Source organism: Cryptomeria japonica, chromosome 5 (assembly GCF_030272615.1).
Source record: "Cryptomeria japonica chromosome 5, Sugi_1.0, whole genome shotgun sequence".
In the NCBI taxonomy this organism is placed as follows: domain Eukaryota; kingdom Viridiplantae; phylum Streptophyta; class Pinopsida; order Cupressales; family Cupressaceae; genus Cryptomeria; species Cryptomeria japonica.
In genome coordinates, this window is record NC_081409.1 from 867,477,885 (window position 1) to 867,503,061 (window position 25,177).

Sequence of the window (25,177 nt, forward strand, 5' to 3'; positions counted from 1 at the left end):
TGTGCATACTGACTTGTGTGGTCCTATGAAAACTAGAAGTGTGTAGGGTGATAGGTACTTCATGATTCTCACTGATGATTGCTCAGGAATGATGTGGGTCACATTCTTGAAAGATAAGTCCGAAGCTTTTGTAAAGTTCAAAGCTTTCAGAGCATTAGTGGAGAAGGAAAGCGGTAAAAGGATCAAGTGCCTGAGAACTGATCAAGGAGGGGAATTCACTTCCAGTGAATTCAACAAGTACTGTGAAGAACATGGCATCAAGAGGCAACTGTCTACCCCTGGACTCCACAGCAGAATGGCCTAGCAGAGAGGAATAACCGGACTGTGGTTGAAGTAGCTAGAACCATGTTGATTCAAGGAAAGGTATCTCACACCTTTTGGAGAAAAGCGGTGAGCACTGTAGTCTACATAATGAACTAGGTACTCATCAAGAAAGGCAAGGATAAAACTCCTTATGAGTATTGGACCAGTAAGACACCTGTGGTTAGCTACTTTAAAGTGTTTGGTAGCAAATGTTACATCAAGAGGAGTGAACACCAGAGAAAATTTGATGCGAAATGTGATGAGGGAATATTCCTAGGGTATTCTACCAAGAGCAAAGCTCTCAAGTGTTTCAATAATAGGACTTAGAGAATTATGGAAAGTATCAATGTAAGAGTTGATGAAACCTTTGAGAAAACTGAGGAAACCGGTAGTGAGCAAGTGGTAAATGAACCGGTTGTAACCTTCTAGGAACCGGTTGTTAGTCAACCAAGTACCAGTAACAGTGCTCCTACACCGATAGATGTAGATGCTGATACTGATGGAGATGATGATGAAGAAGAAAAGCAAGAGGAATCTGTTAAGACCATTCCTTGGTATGTCAAGCCGAATCATGATCCTAAGCAGATCATAGGAGATAAGGATGCTGGAATCCTTACAAGAAGAAAGGTTAGAGAAAGCTCATGTTTGATCTCTGATTTTGAGCCTAAGTCATTCAAAGAGGCACATAAAGATGAAGACTGGATCAAGGCTATGGAAGAGGAACTTGACCAGATAGAGAAAAATGGTACATGGTCTTTGGTACCCAGACCGGAGCATAAAAATGTCATTGGTACCAAATGGGTTTTTAGAAATAAGCTGAATGAGGATGGCATGGTGATTAGAAACAAAGCTAGACTGGTGTGTAAAGGATATGCCCAAGAAGAAGTAGAAGACTATGGAGAAACTTTTGCACCTATAGCCAGATTGGAAGGAGTTTGTATGCTTCTTGCATATGCAGCCTTTAAAGGATTTAAAGTATATCAAATGGATGTAAAATCTGCATTCCTAAATGGTGTACTTGAAGAGGAGGTGTATATAGAGCAACCAGATGGGTTTGCCCTATCTGAAGATAGTGACATGGTGTGTAGGCTACATAAAGCCTTATATGGTCTGAAGCAAGCACCTAGAGCATGGTATGAACGTCTGCACTCCCATCTTGTGAAAATTGGATTTGAGAGAACAAGTGAAGATAGCAATATCTACTTGAAAACTGAAGGAGATTAGATTCTGATCTATGAGGTATTTATTGATGACATTATCTTTGGCGGAGATGACAAGATGAGTCATGAGTTTGCAGATGAGATGAAGAAGGAGTTTGAGATGTCACTCATAGGGGAGATTAAGTTCTTCATTGGACTGCAGATTTAGCAGATGAAAGATGGAATCTTTATCACTCAGTCCAAGTATGTCAAAGAGTTGTTGAAGACCTTTGGCATGGAAGATAACAAACCAGTTGGTCCACTGATGGTGACCGGTTGTAAACTATCCAAAGAGGATGACTCAGCATTGGTTGATGAGAAGGAATACCGATCCATGATTGGTAAGTTGCATTATGTAGTGCAAGGTAGACCAGATATTGCTCATGCAGTTGGCATTACTGCAAGGTTCTAGAAAAATCCAAGAGAATCCCACTTGGTTGCAGTCAAGCAGATTCTTAGGTATCTAAAGGGAACAATTGACTATGGATTGTGGTACCCATATAGCAATGATTTCAATCTGAAAGTATTCATAGATGTTGATTGGGCAAGGAATGTGGACGACCGGAAGAGCACAACCGGTGGTGCATTCTTTCTCGGTGGTAGAATAGTCTCATGGATGAATAAGAAGCAGAGTTGTATCTCTCAGTCTATAACGGAAGCGGAGTATGTTGCAGCTTTCATGAACTGCACTCAAACAATCTAGATGAAGCATGTATTAAATGGCTTCAAAGTTACTGTATCTGAACTGGTAAGCATATTCTGTGATAACACAAGTGCTGTCAATATTTCAAAGAATCCGGTTTAACATTCTACAACCAAGCACTTTGAGCTTAAATATCATTTCTTGAGGGAAAAGGTTCAGAACAAAGAGATTGCACTAGAACATGTTTCCAGTAAGGAGCAATTAGTAGACATATTCACCAAGCCTCTCCCAAAGACTACATTTATTTACTTAAGAGGTGAATTAGGGGTACTACCCCTTTAGGAGGTGAACTAAAGGTATTTGCTCCACATCAGTCAGGTATTGCATAGTCATTTCTTTTGACTGATGTGTTGAAGAATGCTACTCCTCAGTGGGAGCAGCATAATAGAACAGGGAAGCTTGTGCCTCCACTTTGGCATTGTTATCAAAGGGGGAGAAGATGTGAAGCGGAGAAGATATCTATAGAAATTGGGGGAGAAGATGTGAAACAGAGAGATATCTTTGTATATTGCCATCAATGCCAAAGGGGCAGATTGTTGGCATTATGTGAACCGGTATGAGGACATAATGGCATTGTGTGTTGTCATTGATGTGAATATGATGAAGAGAAGAAGAATCAGTATAACACTGTGAACCGACATTTGTGCCAAAGTGAAGATGTGTGTTTGTTTAAGATGAACCGACATATGGTTATGGGAACCGGCACATGGAAGCGGTGTATGACTACCGGTTGGTGGTCTCAACTTCAAGGTTTTCGGTTGAAGTACTTCAAGCCTGTGGGGCTCAACCGATGACTTTGTGTGATGAGTTAGCATGGTAATGAAGAATAAATCATATTGCCATGTAACCCTTGTGCACGTGAAGGATCTTGCATGAAGGAGATTGTTCCTATCTACCTCGGGAATGTGCAAAGTCTATAAACAGTGATAATGTGTGATGGGTTATCAGCCGCCATGAAATCAGTGGAAAATGAATGATGGAGAATGTCTTGAGATTGGATCAAGACTGTTGCATTTAATGCAATGTGCTCAACGGTCAGGATTGAACCATTTGAATTCCTTAATCTAATAGGTTTAGGGTTTAGGGTTTATGCTACTGACCTATCTATTTTCCTATAAGGTCGATGTTGTGATTCTTTCAGAGTTTGTTGGAAAAAATTGTGTGTGTGTATCCTAGAGAAGATTTACATGATTCTTGCCAGACCAGAGGAGAGAAGTGATACCTGTAGAGTGTAAGTGCAGAAGGTGAAGAGGAGCTTAAGCAGATCTACATTGGCATTAAGTGCTATTATCGGGTCATTGTTATACCTGTTGATCTTTAACCACTTCAACAGTTGTGAAATCCCTTAATAGGGTAGCCTTAATCGGCTTGCTGTAAATCCTTTAACAGGGTAACTTGAAACTATTGAGTTATTGAAATCCTCTAGCTATTGAGTTCTTGAAATCCTCTAACAAGGTAACCTTTAACAGGGTTTAACCCTTAACCGGGTATTGTAGCCATCCCTTAACTGGGTGATCCCTAATAGGATTGGTTCCTAACAGAACCTATTGTATCTGTCTTTAACCAGACAAGGCTCCTAACAGAGCGGACTTCTAAAGAGTTCAAAAACAAGCTTGTGGGTATTCATCCCCACCGTGGTTTTTCCTAGTTGGGTTTCCACATGAAAAATATGTGTGTCAAGTGTGATGTCTTCTTCATGTGATGCTATGATTGTTTTGTGTTAAGCGGTGATTCATGTTGATCTAGCAGTAATATGTACATCTTTGATGGTAGATTACCTATTCATGAATTAGGGTAAAATGGAAATGAAGTGTTAGATTATATGGGAAGATAAGTGTCAACCGGTTTATGTTTGTCTTAGTTATTCTGGGTTTTACCAGTTGTACTCTATTCAAGGACATGTGTTACTATTTGTCTGTCAATGCACAGTGTCTACTGACAAACCGGTTTAAGGTTGTGTTTTTGTTTGTACTGATTCACCCCCCCCTCTCAGTATCGGTTTGGTACTATTCATTCATGATTGAGTTATCAGTCTATTGAAGGTTGATGACATGGTGTCATCAAGAGCATTTACCAATATGTAAGTCCACTGCTAATATGGAAAAGGTGCAGATGTATAAGACTTCCTACCTGATAATAATGAGCATGTTGAGGATAGACATGTCTGGTGACTAGTTAAGGTGTTCCACTGATAGTTCAACAAAGAGCAGACATGAGGAGTTAACCGGTAAAGTGTGAGATATCAGCAGGGTTAGTAAACCGGCAGAAAAGAAGAACCGGTTGAGTGTTTGGCTGGTGATCCAGTTTGAACCGACACACCAATCCAAGTTGGCACTTGGACGACATGGATGCCATGTGGAGTCAAGGTGGTAGACTTGCATGTAGCGGTAGATGGAATGTGCATCGATGAGGTAGTTGCAGAGTTGGTCGACATTAATGGTAGATCCTGTAAATCATGGGATGTGTTGCAGAGCTATTGTAGAGGTTTGTAGCTTGAGCTCTAGAGGAAAATAGAGAGCCAACTCATAGTGATTGAGGAGATCAAGGAAGATGAAGGAAACTGCAAGACCAATCTTGGTGATTGACCAAGAAATCAGTTGACGGGGTAAAAAGCACATTTACAAAGATAGAAGGCATGATCAAGAAGGCATGACAATGACAATAATGAGGAAACAACTGACTGGGTGATCAGGTAAGACAAGATCTGATTGGATTTGGTTTACCTTGAGGATGATGAGGAAACCCTAACCGCCAATGTGTTTGAATTGTCTTTTGGTGGGAAAACCAGGTTATAAATAGGGAAGCCAAAATCATTGAAGGTTGCTACTAAATAGAATAAGATAGGGTTGTTGTGAAGTGTTTTGAGTGTTACATAATAGAGCTATATCAGTCTGAGAAAAAATAGCTAAGGATAGATTTGACTGGGGAAGTGAAGGTTAAACTGATGACAGGGTTTAATACAGGGTTAACTGGTATGGTTTGAGCCACCGGTATAGCAGCTAGAGTGCATCTAAAGAGATAACCGGTAGGAGCTTGTACCGGCAAGTAGACAGTTGAGAAGACTGAAGAGAAATGTAGCAAGGAGCAGATTAGGTAGAGTAGAAGAAAATAAGAGGTGAACTAGTAGAGTTTACTAGTAGTGCAGTAGTGAATGAGAGCAGTAGAAAGAGTGGTGTATCGGTGTAGCAGAGAAGGTGTCTCACTGACAAAGTGAGGAATATGAGATGGTTACAAGATTCACTTGTAACAGTATGATTGATTTTGTATGTGAAAGTGTATTTGATATCACTGAGTTGTAGCTTGGTGCAGGGGTTGTAGCCCATAAACAAGTTAGGGGTTGGTGCCCTAAATCAGGGGTTGTAGCTCCTTGGGTTTTAGCCCTAAAAATTATAACATAGATTCATTGTGAGACAAGATTGGAGTAGTAGACTCTAGCAGAATTGCTCACCTAGGTTTTTCCCATCTTGGGTTTTCTTCATACATACTGGTGTTATGTGATGTCCCTTTGTGTTAATGCATTTGTGTTTAGTTTCCTCACTAACCAGTAAGTATGCATTCAGCTAGATGAGCTAATCGATATGCTCACATAGAATAGTTAGAAGGGGAAAGTTTGAGAACCACTAATTCACCCCACTCTCAGTGGTGTATTATGTCTAACAATTGGTATTAGAGCCTAGGTTCCCTATTTATCAAGCTTTCTCTCACTTGGGTAGATTTTGGCTTAAGGACACAATGGTCTGTTTAGTGTCAATCCCTACTCCAGTTTTTGATGGTTCAAGCTATTCTATTTGGAGTTGTAGAATGGAAGTCTACTTGTCCTCTCTATGGTTTGATGTATGGATGTTGGTTGTTAATGGTCTCCCTAGAAATGTTTGTCCTCCCACCGGCTCTGAAGAAGAAAGAAGTTGCATGTGTAATGAAGAAGCCATGAAGGCCATATTCAATAGGCTCACCGGTGATGTTCCCTCATAGGTGGATAAGCACATATCAAAAAAGAGTTTATGGGATAAACTGAAGAAGCTGTATGGAAATGAACCCTGCACCACTGGATCAGTTTGTGAGAGTGAGAAAAACAAGGTAGCAGACACTTGCACGGATGATAGAGGTAGATCAAATTGTTATAGTAGAAATGATGAAGAAGGAACTCATCTCTTCATGGCACAAGAATATGAACATGAGGTGCACACATCTAAAAGTGATAAGGCAAAGGGATCCAACCGATGTCACGTGTTTGGAAGTGATAGTGAAGAATATGAAGAAGAAGGAGATAAGGCAGATAGATCTAGCCTGCAGGATCTATTTGAGACTGAAGGTGAAGGTGAAGGTGAAGTAGACGTTTATCTTGAAGGAGAGCTTGTAAATGCACTTGAAGAACTCAATAGAGTAAGAAAAGAATACAAATCATTCAAGAATGGTGCTATAGTAGAGCAAACGCGGTTGACTAAATGCCTTGAAGAATCTAAGAAATGCATCTCAAAGTTGAAGACTCAAGAAGAAGGCATGAAGGAGTGTCAGTGTGAAGATATAGCATCAAGGCTAGAAATAAAAATTGAAGAATATCAATAGCTTCTTGGAGAAATGGAGATTCTCTGAATTAACCTTGAGAAATGTCAAGATGAGCTCAAGGTAAGAATCTGGTTTGATGGCAGCAGTGATGCCTTGGACAAGATGTTGAAGAAGCAAAAGCATGCCAAGGACATTGAAGGACTAGGAAGTGGTGCCAATGAATGCTCCACCAGCAAGAATGTCCCCCACAATGGCATTCTATTTGTCTCCTCTAATTGAGAAAACAAAGGCCAAACCTTCACACTGAGAAATGCTCCCTGGAAGAATGTTGATCTAAACAAACCGGTGAAGACTTGCAGACAAGAATAAAGACATGTGCTGCAAGAAGGAGGAACAATGCAGATCCCAAAGGTAAAGGGAAGATGGGATAAGATGGCATCATCGGAACCAGGAAAATGAGAAGACAACAAAGAGGACCTCCTACCGGTAGAGGACAAAGGAGTGCTACCACCCATAAGACAAAGAAAGTGTGGGAGAAGAAGAGACCAAATGGAAGGACTGCAAAGAATGGACAACCCAAGATCCATTCTCAAGGAAGGAGAAGTGGAGATGCTAAACCGGTAAGATCTCCTCGTGCATGGAAAAATAAATTTGTAAATCATAGGCCATCATTTACTGGTTATTTCTTTACATGTAATGCTTATGGCCATAGGGAAGAAGAATTCAAAAGTAGATCTAGAAGGAATAATCTAGGATCTCATAGACATCATGCATATGAGAAAAATGTATCCAAGAGTAGATACATGCATATCCCATCTCCTGGTTATGCTAAAAGAATCCATTTGTTGTTCCTAATAATGCAAATGTTTTATGTTATAAATGCAATGGTTTTGGCCATAGAGAGTTTGAATGCAGGAAGAGGAACTTGCAGTAACATGGAGGCCGGTATAACAACTATGATTTGTAGAAAAGTGGATACAAAACATATGGAAGTTAGAGACCTACATGGAACCAAAGGAGAAATGTCCCTGCAGGAGCAAGAGGTCCACCAGTTTCGGTTGCCAATCATAGCAACATGCCCAGAAGAAGATGGTCAAACCAGTATGTCAAGAGATTCTCCAATCATGAATTTGGGATGGATGCAATGTGCTACTATAGCACTACTTCTGGATGTGATGTTAAATCTGGAAATAGAAGGACCCATCAGCAGAAGAAGGAAAGACATGCTCCCAAGACTGAAAATGGGAAGAAGAATGAGACCAAGCAAGTATAGAGGAAAAAGACCTTGGACCAGCACTGTGCATTTAATGCACAAGTGATATCTCCTAAGGCCTAAAGGAGATACAAGATCTTAGGGGGAGTAGTACACTAAATTTATCATTCACCCCCTTAGTGGAAGAAGGGTGCATGGAAGAACAAATTGTTGCCGGTATGAAGGAAGAAAATAAGAAGATAAGTGTGTGTAGAGACTTCCTTGACTACACACCTACAGATGAATGTTGGATCACTATTTTTGTGTCAAAGTATGATGAAATAAGAATTGGAATCGGTTAAAAGTGACACAAAATATCAGAAGTCATAGGAAGGTGCTATGGTAGTGATAGTGGATCGATACAGGAAATTGGTATGTGTAGATTGTTACCGCCATGAACAAGTATTTGCAGGTTATGTAAGACAATGTGGTTGGGGATCATTGCATTAGCCCCGGTAATATGGAATGTGAATTTTATGTCTAAGATGGTATTGGAAATGACCTGAATGACATATGTTGGCTCGGTGGTTGATCATGCAGACATGCATATATTTGGGCTAACCGGTTTAATTTATGGGATGGTGATGTCATTATATGGCATTGTGTGGTTTTAGGATCATGTCATAGGTTGTGGTGGATATGATGGATCTAAAGATCATCAGATGATCACATATATCGGTATATGGAATATTGGAGTCTCGATATTAGACCTAACTAGAGTTGAGGACCTGAGATGTATGACTCAGGGGGAGTTCAAGTGGTCATGATGTTGAGCTAGATTTCTTGAACTGGTAAAGATATTGACTGCCCAAACTACAGATGATGGAAATTGCAGTAGGTATACCCAAGATAATTTTATGGTTATGGGTATTTTCTTGTCTTTTGGTTGGTTGTATTCATAGTACAATCATATTTGATTCTAAATAAATTTGGGATAAAACAGGATGTGATGCAGTTTGACCAACAGGTGAGTAGTATTCACTGACACATCCTTCTACAATTGAATGCTTTAACAAATGGTATCAGATTTGCATACTCAATTGATGTCAATTGATGAAATGAGTCCTCTGTCTCAAGTGTTGTGACTTGAGAAGATGTAACAAGTGGTATCAAAGGAGAAGATGCATCTGATGAAAAGAAAGGGGGAGAAATAAATATGTTAGTGATTGCTAAATACAAGGAGGAATGGTATCTTGACAGTAGCCTTTGTCATTATTGTTAAAGAGGGAGAAAGATTGTGTAGTATACCACATACTACATGTGTCAGAATCCATTGGATCATACAAAGTAGGAGTGAGATTATATAGTATGTAGGATACTACATGAGTTGACATCAATGCTAAAGGGGGAGATTGTTGGCATTGTGTTGTCATTGATGTCAACCGGTATGATAGATGGTTGGTACTACTACCTTGATGTCAACCAGTATAGAATATCTACCGATATAAGAGATGTATGTGCAACATTGTCATGGAGGAGTATAGGATGAGATATCTTTGATATCACCTTGTGTTGCAATATACTAGTAAGGTAAGAAAGAGCATATCACTCAGAGGAATGACCACTAAGGTCACTGGGACACAAGTTGGTGCCTGACTTGTCTGGATGAGATGAATAGGTTACTGGTACAGTGTATCACTGGTAAGGAAAGTATGTCAACTGATAAGTGATGTGTTAACATGGAGAAGACAAATCAACCAAGTGATTAGCTGCCAACCGACAAAGCTCATGACCCATGTACAAGTAGGATGGGTAAGGTGCTTGGGTTGTTGTTTGTGATGAAGAGGCAGAATGCTACCTAAATCACATCAACACAAGAGGAGAAGGATGAATAGGTCATCAATATACTATGAGGTTACAGAACAACAAGACTCCCACCAGATGAAGATGCAGTCACCATGAGAAGAAATGACTAAGAGTGAATGTTCACACACTGGATCACATGTGTCAGTTTGAAGACTTGTTGCACAAATAGTGAAGCCATATGAATGCACTACAGGATGTAGATGACAAGGACTCACTCCCACTGATATGAGGAACTTATCTCCTATCATGCAAAATATGCATTATAATTCCATGCGATAAGGTAGATGAGGCAAAGATAGGTGTTTGAAGGCTCACACCAGATCTACCAGTGAATCAAAGGAATGCCTCAAGTGCATGAAATCAGGGATATGCACTAGATTGACTGAAAAGGAATGTTGAGATGCCGATACAGATGAAGAGTGATGAGTTTGTCACTTTGACAAACCAGTTGACATATGGTCTGAGCTAATCAAGGAGAAGGCAAGGCTGAGCCGATGTAGATAGAGGAAAATGGTCAGACTGAAGATGAAGTCTGTTGAAGGTTGATGACATGGTGTCATCAAAAGGACTTATCGGTATGTAAGTCCATCAGTAACAAGGACAAGGTGTAGATGTAGAAGACTTCCCACCTGATAAGAATGAGCATGCTAAGAATAGACATGTCGGGTGACCGGTTAAGGTATTCCACCGATAGTTCAACAAAGAGAAGACATGAGGAGTTAACCGATAATGTGTGAGATACTGGTAGGGTTAGTAAACCGACAGAAAAGAAGAATCAGTTGAGTGTTTGGTTAGTGATCCTGTCTGAAGCGACACACTGATCCAAGCTGGTAGTTGGTTAACATGGATTCCAAGTGGAGTCAAGGTGGCGGAATTGCATGCAATGGTAGATGGAATGTGCACTGACGAGGTAGTTGCAGATTTGGTCGACATTAATGGTAGATCCCATAAATCATGGGATGTGTTGCACAACCATTACAGAGGTTTGCAGCTCTAGGTCTAGAGGATAACAAAGGGCCAACTCAGAGTGATTGAGGAGATCGAGGAAGATGAAGGAAACCGCAAGACCAATCTTGGTGATTGACCAAGAAATCAGTTGATAGGGTAAAAAGTAGATTATCAAAGATAGAAGGTGTGATCAAGAAGGAACAACAATGGCAGTAATGAGGAAACAGCTGACTAGGCGATCAAATCGGACAAGATCTGATTAAATTTGGTTTACCTCGAGGATGATGATTAAACCCTAACCGCTCATGTGTTTGAATTGGCTTTTGGTGGGAAAACCAGGTTATAAATAGGGAAGCCAAACTCATTGAAGGTTGTTGCTGAATAGAAGAAGATAGGACTGTTGCGAAGTGTTTTCAGTGTGGAATGAGAGAGCTAGATCAATCTGAGAAAAAATAGCTAAGGATAGCAGTGATCGAGGGAGTGAAGGTTAAACTGGTGATAGGGTTTAACAGAGGGTTAACCGGTATGGTTTGAGACACTAGTATAGCAGCTTGAGTGCATCTGAATAGATAACTAGTAGGAGCTTGTACCAGCAGGTAGACAGTTGAGAAGACTGAAGAGCAGGGCAACAAGGAGGAGATTAGGTAGATTAAAAGAAGAGAAGAGGTGAACTGGTAGTGCAGCAACGAATGAGAGTAGTAGAAAGAGTGGTGTACTAGTGTAGCAAAGAAGGTGTCTCACCAGCAAAGTGAGGTATATGAGATGGTTACAAGATTCACTTGTAACAGTATGATTAATTTTGTATGTGAAGTTGTATTTGAGATCATTCAGTTGTAGCTCGGTGTAGGTGTTGTAGCCAATAAACAAGTTAGGGGTTGGTGTTCCTTGGGTTGGTGCCCTAAATTAGGTTTTGGTGCTCCTTGGGTTAGTGCCCTAAATCAGGGGTTGCAGGGCCTTGGGTTGTAGCCCTAAACAGTGTAATAGAGATTCATTGTGAGGTTGGATTGGAGAAGTAGACTCTAGCAACATTGCTCACTGAGGTTTTTCCCATCTTGGGTTTTCCTCATACATACTCGTGTTATGTGATGTCCCTTTGGGTGAATGCATTTGTGTTTAGTTTCCTCACTAACCAGTAAGTCTGCATTTAGCTAGATGTGTTAAACGGTATGCTCCCATAAAATAGTTAGAAGGGAAAACTTTGAGAACCACTGATTTACCCCCCTCTCAGTGGTGCATTGTGTCTAACATAGGCTCACTTGAATATTGGAAAACTTTATTTAATAAACTTATTTTATTATTTTCAATTTATTAAATTAATTAATTAAAGTCATCCCTTTTGGTAAAATATTAATTTTTGGACATCTCAATTAATTTACTTTATCAAGTCACTTTATAAAAATTGGGGAGTTTACACAAGTTTTTAAGAGAGAGATGTAAATTTGTTAAGATGGTTCTTGATCTTGGTATTATCCTTCATGGTGATTAAAATTGTTATTTTTGGAGGAGTAGATGATGAATTTATATGCAAGTCATAATAGATTTTATGTAACTTGACTATGAAAGAACAGTGAAGAAAGGTATAACTAGTCTAGAATGAGGGATGGAATTGAAAGGATGGGTAGGAAAGATATGGGTGTGTGGGATAGATGAAATGATGGAATTGGTGATAGACAAGAACATGGTTTGAAATGGTATGGATAATGGTGCTCAAGATATAAGTGATGGATGAGAAAAGTGTTGATATTATGGATGACTTCGTCATGTGTTGCATTGGTTTTGTCATTGATGTCAACACTTATCTTTCTGGAGGTCTACATTGTTGATTTGGCACTCTGGTTATATTGATTTGTTGTCAAACTGACACATTGTGGTCCCAGTATGGTTATTGGTTTATGCACAGTCACCGGTATATGTTTCACCGATAGTTTACATGTTTCATCAGTAGCTCAGGAAGTTGATGATGACTTGTTATCATCTGGAAATCACTTGGTTATATCAAAGACATGGATTGGATGTTTGGATTTGATGTTTTGCTTATTGGTCTAATCAGGTTCACATATTTGCCTTTACCAGCAGATAGGTCTAGGTTATGGACCGGTACAAGATATCATGTTCCAAATCAGCACGACACATTTTGGAAATGGTTTATTGATTGAACAATGTGTAATTGTATTAAGGCTGACATATTGTATTGTATCAAGACTTATTTTTTAATTGATTTAAATGTAGTATCTTTAGGGATCCAACCTAATGATGAGGTCTTAGGTTTTGTATAAATAATTGTAAGATCTTATTTGCAAGATGTATGTATGAGAGTGTGCGAATATTGAAGATCATTGTGAAGAGCGAAAATAAGCAGATCCTTGTGCGAATCACGCAGACATTATCTAAAGGTTGAGGGCAGGTTGTTAAAGGTTATGAAGGTGTTTCATTAGAGCTGAAATCAGTACTGAATCTAGCATTGCAGATGTTATTTTGAAGTAGTACATTGTTATTGGATTTAACCATCCAACTATAGTCAGTGTGACTCCTATTTTGTGATTGAGCAGTGAGCTCTAGGTGGTTGGCCTTTTTGCATGAGCAGACCCCTTATTGTATTCACTTACTATCTGCAGTAGTATCATTTGACTATGGGTGAGGTTTACCACCATGGTTATTTCCCTTAGAGGGTTTCCATGTCAAAATCTATGTGTCATGTGTTGTGGATGTTGTTTTCCTTTATGTTTCATGCATTAAGTTGTACCGGTACTGCTATAACTGTTAATTTGTTTTACTGACACTGGTTTTAAGTTGGAATAATTTATTTTTGGTTATACTTTATTGACAGTTGATTCACCCTCCCCCCCTCTTAGTTGTCCTTCCCAATTCCTAACAATTGGTATCAGAGCCTAGTCCTCTTTTTGCAGAAGCCTAACAGCTTGAGGAGATCCTATGGCAGCAAATATCTTCAAGAAAGACAGTCCTAAACTTGATGGAACTAACTATGGTATATGGAAGATCAGAATGGAGACACATATGAACTATATTGGAAGAGATACATGGGATGTTACAAAGAATGGCTATGTTTCTCCTAATCTAAATAACCCTAATCCACCAACCTTGGCTAAAGACTTGGAGAATGATTGCAAAGAAAGAGAAGCACTTCTAAGCACATTATCAGATCAACAAATCATGAGATTATCAAACAAATCTACTACAAAAGCTATTTGGGATAAACTAGAAACATTGAATGAAGGAGATTCCATTGTCAAAATTGCAAAATTGGAATGTTACCGGGTCAGGTATGAAAATTTAAAAATGGAAGAAGATGAAAGAATTTCTGCATTCATGGAAAGAGTTAATGAAATTGTTTTAGGAATACAATGTTGTGGAGGATCTTTAAGTGAAGATGAAATTGTTTCTAAACTTTTAAGAGCTTTGCCTCTGGCTTACAAAATGAAAATGATAGCTATCAATGAGTTAAGAACAATGTCTAATACATCAGTATCTAGAGATACCTTGGTTGGAAACCTTTCAGCATTTGAGCTTGAAGAATTTGTTCCTCTTGCTATAGTCAAGACTAATATAGCCTTCAAAGCATCATCATCATCATCTGACAAATCTAATTGGAAAGCACTTTATGCAAAAGAACTTGAAGCAATATTTGCAAGGAAGATTCCTAAAGGTCCAGCAGAAAGTAAGTATGAAGGTAAAGTACCTTTCAAATGTTTTATTGCAATAAAGTTGGTCATATGGCATCTAGGTGTCCTGATAGACATGCAAGACTAAGAGAGGAAGCAAAAAGAACATATAAGCCTAACCTTGAATATCAGAGATACAAATTTAATAAAAATAGAGATAAGTCATGTTACTATGCAGATGAAGGCATTACAGATGACTCTGATGAAGATCTAGCAAATAGTGGATGGGCATTTGTTGCAATAAAAGAAGATCAACCGACACCTATTGTCAAACCAATAGAGTAGGCACAGGTAGCAAAAATTGAAGAAAATGATGAATGGGTAATTGATAGTGGATGATTGCATCATATGATTGGTGATAAAAGCAAATTCTTATCATTTCAGGAATGTAATGGAGGTCTAGTAAGATTTGGAGATGACAAAGCTTGTTTAATCAAAGGAAGAGGCACTATATCTTTGGATGGTAAGCATAATACTGACAATGTTTATTATGTTGAATGTTTAAAGCATAATGTTTTGAGTGTTGGTCAATTAGTGGAAAAAGGATTTCAATTGCAATTCAAGAATGAAAAATACAAAATCATAAATAGAACTGGATTGGAGATTGCAACTGGTAATCAAACTAAAGGTAATATCTTTCATTTGAAAGCTAGTGATAAGACATGTTTGATTGCTCACATTGATGAAAGTTGGTTATGGCATAAAAGACTGTGTCATGTGAATTTTGATTGCATTGTAAAGATTAGTTCAACTAAGCCAATAAGGGATTTACCTAAGATTGTGAAACCTCATAATCCGGTATGTAAAGAATGGCAAATGGGAAAGCAAGTTAGAACAACATTTAAGAGAATTTTGGAGAAATCCAATAATATTCTTGATTTAATTCATACTAATTTGTGTGGTCCAGCAAGGACAAGAAGTCCTTGGGCTGATAGATACTTTATGCTAATAATTGATGATTATTCTAGAATGTGTTGGGTTAGTTTTCTTAGGGAGAAATCAGAAGCTTTTGGGAAATTCAAGATATACAAGGCAATGGTAGAGAATGAAACCAACAAGAAAATCAAATGTTTGAGATCTGATCAAGGAGGAGAATTTACATCTAGGGAACTCAATGCATATTGTGAAGAGAATGGAATAAAAAGACAATTATCAACACCTCAGACACCTCAGCAAAATGATGGAAGCAAATCTACCTCACATGTACTGGAGAGAAGCAATGAATACTTTGATTTACACTTTCAACATAGTTCACCTTAAAGGTGAAACCGGTAAGACCCCTTATGAACTATGGTTCAGTCATACTCCTACTCTTAAATACTTCAGAATTTTTGGAAGCAAATGCTATATTGGGAGAGATGAGTCTATTGGCAAATTTGATCCTAGAAGTGATGAAGGAATATTTCTTGGTTATTCATCTAGAAGCAAGGCATATAGATGTTATAATAAAAGATTGTAGAAAATCATTGAAAGTACTAATGTGAAGATAGATGAACAATTTAGAGGTGAATCAAGGTCTATACGTTTTGAACCGACAGTAGAAATGATTATAAATGAGCCGGCATAGATTGCACCGGCACATAATGAAGAACCAGTCACACCAGAATCATCAGGGAACTGAACTGTGACTAAAGAACAACAGCCTATGAATCAAAGTCAGAATAAACCCAGGTATGTAAGATTGAATCATTCAGAAAATCAAATAATTGGAAATAAAAATCAAGGTGTTATGACAAGAGGAAGATTGGCAAATGAAGAGGTATGTTTAATTTCTCAAGTTGAACCAGCATTAGTTGTTGAAGCATGTCAAGATAAAGATTGGATAAAAGCAATGGAAGATGAATTAGAATAGATTGAAAAGAATAATACTTGGACATTAGTTCCCCGGCCTAAAGACAAAAATGTAATTGGAACTAAATGGGCATTTAGAAATAAACTTAATGAAGATGGTGAAGTAATAAGAAACAAAGAAAGATTAGTTTGTAAAGGTTATTCACAGAAAGAAAGAATTGATTATACTGAAACCTTTGCACCGGTAGCCAGAATTGAAGCAGTAAGACTATTTCTTGCATTTGCAGCTCCTGAGAACTATAAGGTTTATCGGATGGATGTAAAATGTGCATTTTTTAATGGAGATCTTGAAGAGGAAGTTTACATTGAGAAGCCTAATGGACTTTCATTAATAGATGATAAGGATATGGTTTGCAGGCTAAGGAAAGCTTTATATGGATTGAAGTAAGCTCCCAGAGCTTGGTACGCTAGACTAGATAAATATCTTCTAAAGCTTGGATACACAAAAGGTAATGCTGACAGTAATTTGTATTACAAAATTACCAATGATGACATTTTGGTTATTGAAGTATTTGTGGATGATATCATTTTTGGAGGAGAAGAAGAGCTATGTAAAGACTTTGCTAACAAGATGCAGGAAGAATTTGAAATGTATATGATTGGAGAGATAAAATTCTTTCTAGGTTTGTAGATTTCTTAAACAGATAAAGGTATATTCATATATCAAACAAAATACTTGAAGGAACTCTTGAAGAATTTTGGAATGGAGAACTCCAAATCGGAAGCACTCCTATGATTACAACTAATAAATTGACATCAAAGGATGATTTAGCTCCTCTAAATCCGACAAGGTACAAATCTATGATTGGAGGGTTACTGTATTTGACTCAAACTAGACCTGATATAATGAATGTAGTGTGTATTGCTTTAAGATTTCAAAGCAATCCTAAAGAAAATCATGAAACTGTAGTAAAAAGGATTTTCTGGTACCTACAAGGCACAAAAAATCTTCGTTTATGGTATCCTAAGCATGAAAATTTTGAGTTATGTGCATATACAGATGTAAATTGGGTAGAAGATGTGGATAACATAAAGAGTACCACTGGCGGTGCATTCTTTCTTGGCAGAAGATTAATTTCATGGATCGGCAAGAAGCAGACTTGTACATCATTATCTACAACAGAAGCAGAATATGTTACAACAACAACTAATTGCACTCGGGTATTATGGATCAAGCAAATGTTGAAGGATATCAGGATAAAATGCAAAGATTCGGTAATTATTTACTGTGATAATTCAGCAGTAATAGATATATCAAAGAATCTGGTATTTCACTCTAAGACAAAGCATGTTTCTATTAAGTACAATTTTCTAAAAGAAAATGTTGAAGCAAATGAAGTGAGATTGGTTTATGTGAACACTAAAGAGCAAATTGTAGATATCTATACAAAGCCTTTCCCTAAGGAAACATTTGAATATCTCAGAGAGAAGCTTGGGGTAATCACCCCACTGGTAGAGACTTGAATGATGAAGATTGGCATCAAACCGGCAGGGACTAACAAAAAAATCTTTTTTCGGTTTTGATGAAGGAGAGCCATTGCTTAGGGGGAGTAGTTAGTTGTATGTTATGTTCTAATTTTGATTCTTAATTGCTTTTCCATTTGATGTCAAAGGGGGAGAGATGTCTATGGAAAAACATTATACTTTGGGGAGAGATGAACATTATACTTGGAGAGATGGTTTTTGGGTTTTGGTTATATTGTTTCTGTTTTTGGTAAAAAACTTTGTGTTGATCTATTTTGGGAGATTGTTAGTATTTGGCATTTTGTTTTTGGCACTTAGTTGTTTTTCCATCTAGTGTTGTCATCAATGCCAAAGGGGGAGATTGTTGGTATTATGGATGACTTCGTAATGTGTTGCATTGGTTTTGTCATTAATGTCAACACTTATCTTGCTGGAGGTCTACATTGTTGATTTGGCACTCTGGTTATATTGGTTTGTTGTTGAACCGGCACATTGTGGTCTCGGTATGGTTATTGGTTTATGCACAGTCACTGGTATATGTCTCACCGACAGCTTATATATTTCATCGGCAACTCAGGAAGTTGATGATGACGTGTTATCATCTGGAGATCATTTGGTTATGTCAAAGACATGGATTGGATGTTTGGATTTGATGTTTTGCTTATTGGTCTAATTGGGATATTTGCCTTTACCGATAGATAGGTCTAGGTTATGGATCGATACAAGATATCATGTTCCAGATCAACACGACACATTTTGGAAATGGTTTATTGATTGAACAATGTGTAATTGTATTGAGGCTGACATATTGTATTGTATCAAGACTTATTTTGTAATTGATTTAAATGCAATATCTTTAGGGAGCCGACCTAATGATGAGGTCTTAGGTTTTGTATAAATAATTGTAAGATCTTATTTGCAAGATGTATGCATGAGTGTGTGTGAATATTGAAGATCATTGTGAAGAGCGAAAATAAGTAGATCCTTGTGCGAATCACGTAGACATTATCTGAAGGTTGAAGGAAGGTTGTTGAAGGTTATGAAGGTGTTTGATCAAAGCTTAAAATAGTATTGAATCCAGCATTGCAGATGCTATTTTGAAGCAGTAAATTGTTATTAGATTTAACCATCCAACTGTAGTCAGTGTGACTCCTATTTTGTGGTTGAGCAGTGAGCTCTAGGTGGTTGGCCTTTCTGCATGTGTAGACCCCTTATTGTATTCACTTACTATCTTCATTAGCATCATCTGATTATGGGTAAGGTTTCCCACCATGGTTTTTCCCCTTACAGGGTTTCCACTTCAAAATCTCTATGTCATGTGTTGTGGATGTTGTTTTCCTTTCTGTTTCATGCATTAAATTTTACCGGTACTGTTATAACTATTAATCTATTTTACCGACATTGGTTTAAAGTTGGAATAATTTATTTTGGGTTATAATTTATTGACAACTGATTCACCCCCCCCCCTCTTAGTTGTCCTTCCCAGTTCCTAACAAAAAGGCACTTAAGACAAAATGTAGGTGATTAGGATTTCTTGAGGGAATGATGATAGGAAAGAAAAAATAAGATGGATGGAAGAATCATAGAGGAAGTAATTCCCCCAACAATTTGATTAATTCCTTCTAATATGTTTAATATGTAAGATTTGATTAAATTAGGAATTGGAGTTCTCAACTAAGAATGATGATTTGGCATCAACATTTAACTTGTTTATTTCCTAATTTAAGATTTATAATATACAATAGTTATCTCGCTTTTATTTTGATTCTCAAGTAATTCAAATTGAGCATTGTGATTGGAAGTCTCAACATCATTGAGGTGAAAAGAGATGGTAAAATCTTGAATAGTAGGTTGTTATTAAGGGGGTCTGGTTAATACTGAGAGGGGGGGTGAATCAGTATTAACAACAAATTGAAATCTTAAACCAAACTGAGCAATACTTCACCAAAACAAATCATAACCAGTACCGGTAGCAACTGAAATAAATCTTCTAATTAGATTTATCAAACTGCTCATGTAAGTGTTCTATAACATGCATGCAATGGAAAGATATCTACTCAACACAAAAGAAAATCAATCACCATATGAACACCAATATTTTTACGTGGAAACCCAAATGGGAAAAACCATGGTGGGAATTGGTACCCACAAAATAATGCACTCTTTCGGAATGCACCCTATTAGGAGCCTAGCTCAGTTAGGAGATTTACAACAATGCCCGGCTAGGAGAAGACCCTATTAGGAGTCACCCAGTCAAGGGATTTGCAATATGAGTTATGTTAGGAACTTTGCCCTATTAGAAGAAACCTTGCAGGAGGATTTAAACTCAAGTTTTTGAGCTACCCGGTTAAGGGATTTACATGAATAAGGCATGTTAGGACCTACCCAGTTAAGGTATTTTGAACCTATTGCAACTATAAGGGAAAAATAGATGAATAGTCTGAAAATAGCACTCTCTTCTTGCTTTTTTAGATCCACTTTAGCTCCACTCTGCTTCACTCTTGTAGACACACACCTCTGGTTCGGCTACACACTCTTTTCTCATATTACCAACACAATAAACTTCATCAAAACTGACCTAAGTATGCTTTACATCTTTGTTGGCTACAAAACCCTAGATACATCAAGATTCAGATGAATTTTCATCATAAATCACCACAAATCATCATACAGATCATTATAACAAATATCAAGACAATTACAACCATTGAATGATCATAACACGACACCACACATCGATCTGATAAGTAGTAAAACCCTTAAAACATTCTTCTATGCTCTTTGTTGTTTCCCAAGAAATTGCATCCTTAATCACGCCAAAACAACATTTTAACTTTTCACACGGCTTGTGACAGATCACCATCAAGTTGTGAACATGATGAAATTCACTGCCAAACCATAAAGCATCATCGGTTAAGAGATCTTGTTACCAGTTCTAAAACCCTACTAAAAATACAACAGTAAATCACAAACATAACTTCCGGCCATTCAAATATGATGTGGTTTCAGTCAAATACTTATTACAATGATATAAACACATGTTTCAAACCGCAACACCTAATTCCTCATGAATCTTCAGAACCAATTGCTTAAGTATAACATTGTTTCACGTTTACCGGTTAAAGTCCTATTTGCCACTTTACTATCAATTACATAGTTCATCTCACCAACTTAATCCATTACTAGTTAGGATACACCAGTAAACCTAGATTACTTAGATGACAAAGATAGAACATAGTAAAACAAAGTTGCCATAGTTGCCATCAATGACAACACAAATAACTAATCATCAAGTCACTAATGAACATCTCAACTATACCGATCATTTATCACCATGACATCATTCTCCTCATCAAATAAACTATATCACCACCAACATGTTAATCCTATGAGGATCTGGTTAATACTGAGAGGGGGGTGAATCAGTATTAAGACCAATTCAACTTTTAACTCAAAACCAAACTTATTTTAGCTTATCTCAGATCTAAAACTATTTAACTAATATCTCAACTTTTGTAATCAGATCTAATACCCTCTTTAACAGATTTTCTTAATGCATTAATCAAATCATTTACCAATACTTTCACCACCAAAGTAATCATATAGACTTGATCAATTACCAATTCATTAACCTTATCAATAAGATCAAAACTTTCTCAAACAAATTCTTATCAGTACCAGTAACCTCTGACAAACTTCTGATAAAACATCATAACCAGTTTCTCAGAAATAATGCATGAAATGTAAATATAAACAAGAACATCAATGAAAAATATTCCACACATGAACACCATAAGTTTTTGACGTGGAAACCCAAATAGGCAAAAAAAAAATGGTGGGAGTTGGCGCCCTCAAATATTTGTACTCTTTTGAAGTATGCCCTGTTAGGAGCTTAGCCTTGTTAGAAGCTTACAATATGCCCGGTTAAGAGCAGACCCTGTTAGGAGTCACTTGATTAGGGGATTTGTCTTAAAACTCGATTAGGAGCTTGATGATCTATTAGGATCAACCTCATGAGAGGATTTAACACTCTTTTGAGAGCTGCCCTATTAGGGGACTTAAATGTTTAAGGCCTGTTAGAACCTACATGGTCAAGGGATTTAACCTGTTGCAATTGTTAGGTAACAATAGTAAAAGAATGGTCTATTTACTTGCACTTCTCTGCTTGCTTGATCAGATCCAATTATACATAACACTCTGCAACTCTTAGGCAGATTACACACTTCACTTGGACAGCTTAGTACATTCTCTAAGACCACTGACACAATAAACATCAACTATGTCAACATAAATAGCCATCTCAACTAGGTTGGCCACAAAACCTAATTACATCATGAATTTATAATAAGATCATAAAAGATCGTCGTAGATCACTATCCAGATCATAACAACAAATTTCAATGCAATATCAATTGTTGATTGATCATAACTCATCACGAAAATCCGATTTGTAACCTCAAAACACTCTCCAAAGCATTTCACTAATTCCAATAAATATTCCTTGAATCACGCTAAAATAGCTATTAAATCTTTCACGCGGGTTGTATCATGTTACCAAATTTAAGTAGACTCATTGTCAATCACCGTCATAACAGAAATCATTACCGGTTTGATGATTTCTTCACCGGTCCTTAAAACCTACTAAAACTTAGCAAAACTTCATCAGAAATTGAAACACGCCTTCTGGTAATCATCACAAGTTTCGGTTCCAGTCACATACATATTTCCATGATACAAGTTTATCATTTAAACCACAAATCACCAATCATCACCAATCAACCAATCTAATCAAAACAATTCAGCTTTACCAGTTAAAGTCCTAATTCACATACTTTAGCTCACTGTTGATAAACCCTATCTTCCAGTAAACCAAATCACTTAGATGTTAAAACAAAACATCAGGGACATTAGTTACCAGCAATGACCACAAATAATTGATCATGTCATCCATTCATAGAATCTCAATCTCTTCATCACAAATAGACTTCTATCATTTACCAGTGTAGTCATCCAACTTCAACTACATGACCTGATCTGCATTAGTTATGCCAAATGCTAACACAACAGTCCTACAATATATCATCACCAATAGTTCTTATACCGATACATCATCATCATCATCACCAATAGTTCTTATACCGATACATTATCATCATCATCATCATCAATTATTCCAATCATGCCAACATAGGCATATACAAAGATCTCATGACAATGAAAGAATTAACCCAGGACTTTGTCACATGGGAATAAGAGACCTTGAGATTTTCTTTGGCATGCAAATTGAGAAAATGATCTTAAATAATATATGATTGACCAATAAATGCACATTGTATCGTATCTAAAAATAGAAAATGAAGTTTTAAGTTAGGGCTAGGATCTAGGTGGTATCTAAGTTAAGTTAACATTCATCAAATTATGTGAGGAAAATACATGCTTTCCTACATTTTGATGATATATTATAATATAATAATCAAGCAATAAATTTAATAACCAATTCTAAAGATAACAAATTGAGAATCAAAACACAGAGATAGATAAAAATGCAACTACTTTGGAATGATAATGTGTTAATGTGATCTTTTGTTATTGGTTTGCGAATGTGTTGTGACAATTAACTCAAAATAAATAAATAAATATAATGTAGATTAGATGTAAGACAATGAGAAGCAATTTTGGTGAAAACTACATTTTTGAATGAGGTAATATTGTATGAGCTAGTTTTGGACTAAATTACAACATGAGGACTTATCCTTCTATCATAACATGCCATAACATCGATGTAATCTTTTAGATTGGTATTGCCTATATCTTTTGACTTGTAATTGAAAATGGCTTGTGAAAAAAAGTATCATAGTCCTTGCTTTGAGGTGAGAGGAAAAAAAACCTTGGCTTGTTTCAATTGCAAGTCAAGCCCTTAGAAGCTTGGTGTACAATTTCCTAGACACACAAGGAATGCAAGAAGAAAATTCTTTATGATGTAGAGATGAGACTTTAAAGTGTTAGAGTATTCAGGTATTTACTTGATTAATTAAACATTCTTTGTTTAATTATTTAAGTTCCCTTTATCTCTTTTACACTTAAACTAACTTTAGGTGCATATAATTAATTATTTTAATTAATTATTATGTGCAAACCTAGGTTTTCCCTTTTTAGGGTTTCTTGACCTATTAAAGGTTGAGTTCTTTCTTTTCATTGTAAGAATCACATTACATATTTTTGTGAATATTGAGCTCTCTCTTTTTGAGCATATTCTCTGTGTTTTGTATGTTCTTCAGATTTTGCTTCATTGCTTCTCCTTGTAACAGGTTATTCGGCTTGCAGAAGATCTTCAGGCTCTTGTGGTGTTGTATTTTCTCAACTCCTATATGGTATCAGAGCTCCGGATCTACAGCTGCCTGTTCTTGTTTTAAGAATTTTTTTGCTTTGGAAGCAGATCTGGGGTTTCTGGAATTTTTATGTACCTAGGGTTTGACCTTTTTCCTGAGAACTTTGGGCCTAAACAGACCTTACCATCATGCTCAGAAGGCCCGAAAACCCCTATGGTCATATAAAATTTGACCTATTTTGGTTCCTGAGCCTCTGGGTGAATTTTTTTCTTGATCTGCGTGCCAGTCTGGTCCCCGCCAGTGGCCCCTCCATCCTTCTCCTGCCACCGCTGTTGTTTCTCCGATTGCCACCGGCCCAGTCTCCGGCCCCCACCAGCCATACAACTCCCGATCTCCGGCCCCCACCGGCCGTGCAGATCCCAGTCCCCCGCGCGCTGCCCAGCCTGGCCCCACCGCCCAGCCTAGCCCCACTGCACCGCCAGGCGCCCAGCTCCCTGGCCTTCCCGCTGCCCGGCCGCCGCTTCCCTACCGGCCGCCACCTCCCTGCACTACCAGCTGCCCGACCTACCGCCACCTGCAGCCCCCGACCTCCTCCCTGGCCCCTGCCGCCGCTTCCGGCCGCCCTCCGCTCCACTCCCTGGGTGCCTTTTTTTTCCGGCCGGCCACCGCTTCGCCACCGCCCAGCCACCAGTGCGCCACCGGAGCTCCGCTCCCTGGCCACCGGACCACCCATTGGCCACCAGACCCCCTTTTTTGGCTTTTTCAGGGGGGGTTTGGTTTTTTGGCCCTATCTTGGGCATACGGAGTCAGATTTTGGCGAACGAATAGGCATCGAAAATCTAGTTTTGAGGCCGACCTCATGGTGTTAGTAATTTTTTCCAATTTTTCTGTTTGACTGTGTTTTTTTGCAGTCAAGGTGAGGTCTCTTTTTTGTACTCTGGGAGACATAGAATGAGCATCCGACCTCCGTTTTTTGAAAACTTTATATTTTCGGAAAGCGTGTTTTGTGTACTTTCCAGAAATATGAGTTTTTTTTTTAGATTTTACTCCATGCATATTTTATTCAATTTTTTGCTTTTCAACACTCTGGTGGATATCGTGGTTGTTTCAGGTCCTTGGATCTCTTTTCTGAGTAA

At 37.8% G+C, this 25,177-nt stretch overlaps 1 protein-coding gene across 1 annotated transcript in view; it reads right to left on the minus strand.

Annotated features, from left to right (window-relative positions):
* The window catches only part of LOC131876265 (uncharacterized), a 79,794-nt gene extending 55,020 nt beyond the window's left edge, over positions 1–24,774 (minus strand). Inside the window, exon 1 of the mRNA XM_059221170.1 lies at positions 24,325–24,774. Coding sequence (XP_059077153.1) covers positions 24,325–24,774 — 450 coding nt within the window. The remainder of the gene's footprint in view (positions 1–24,324) is intronic.
* Positions 24,775–25,177: the final 403 nt, after the last annotated feature.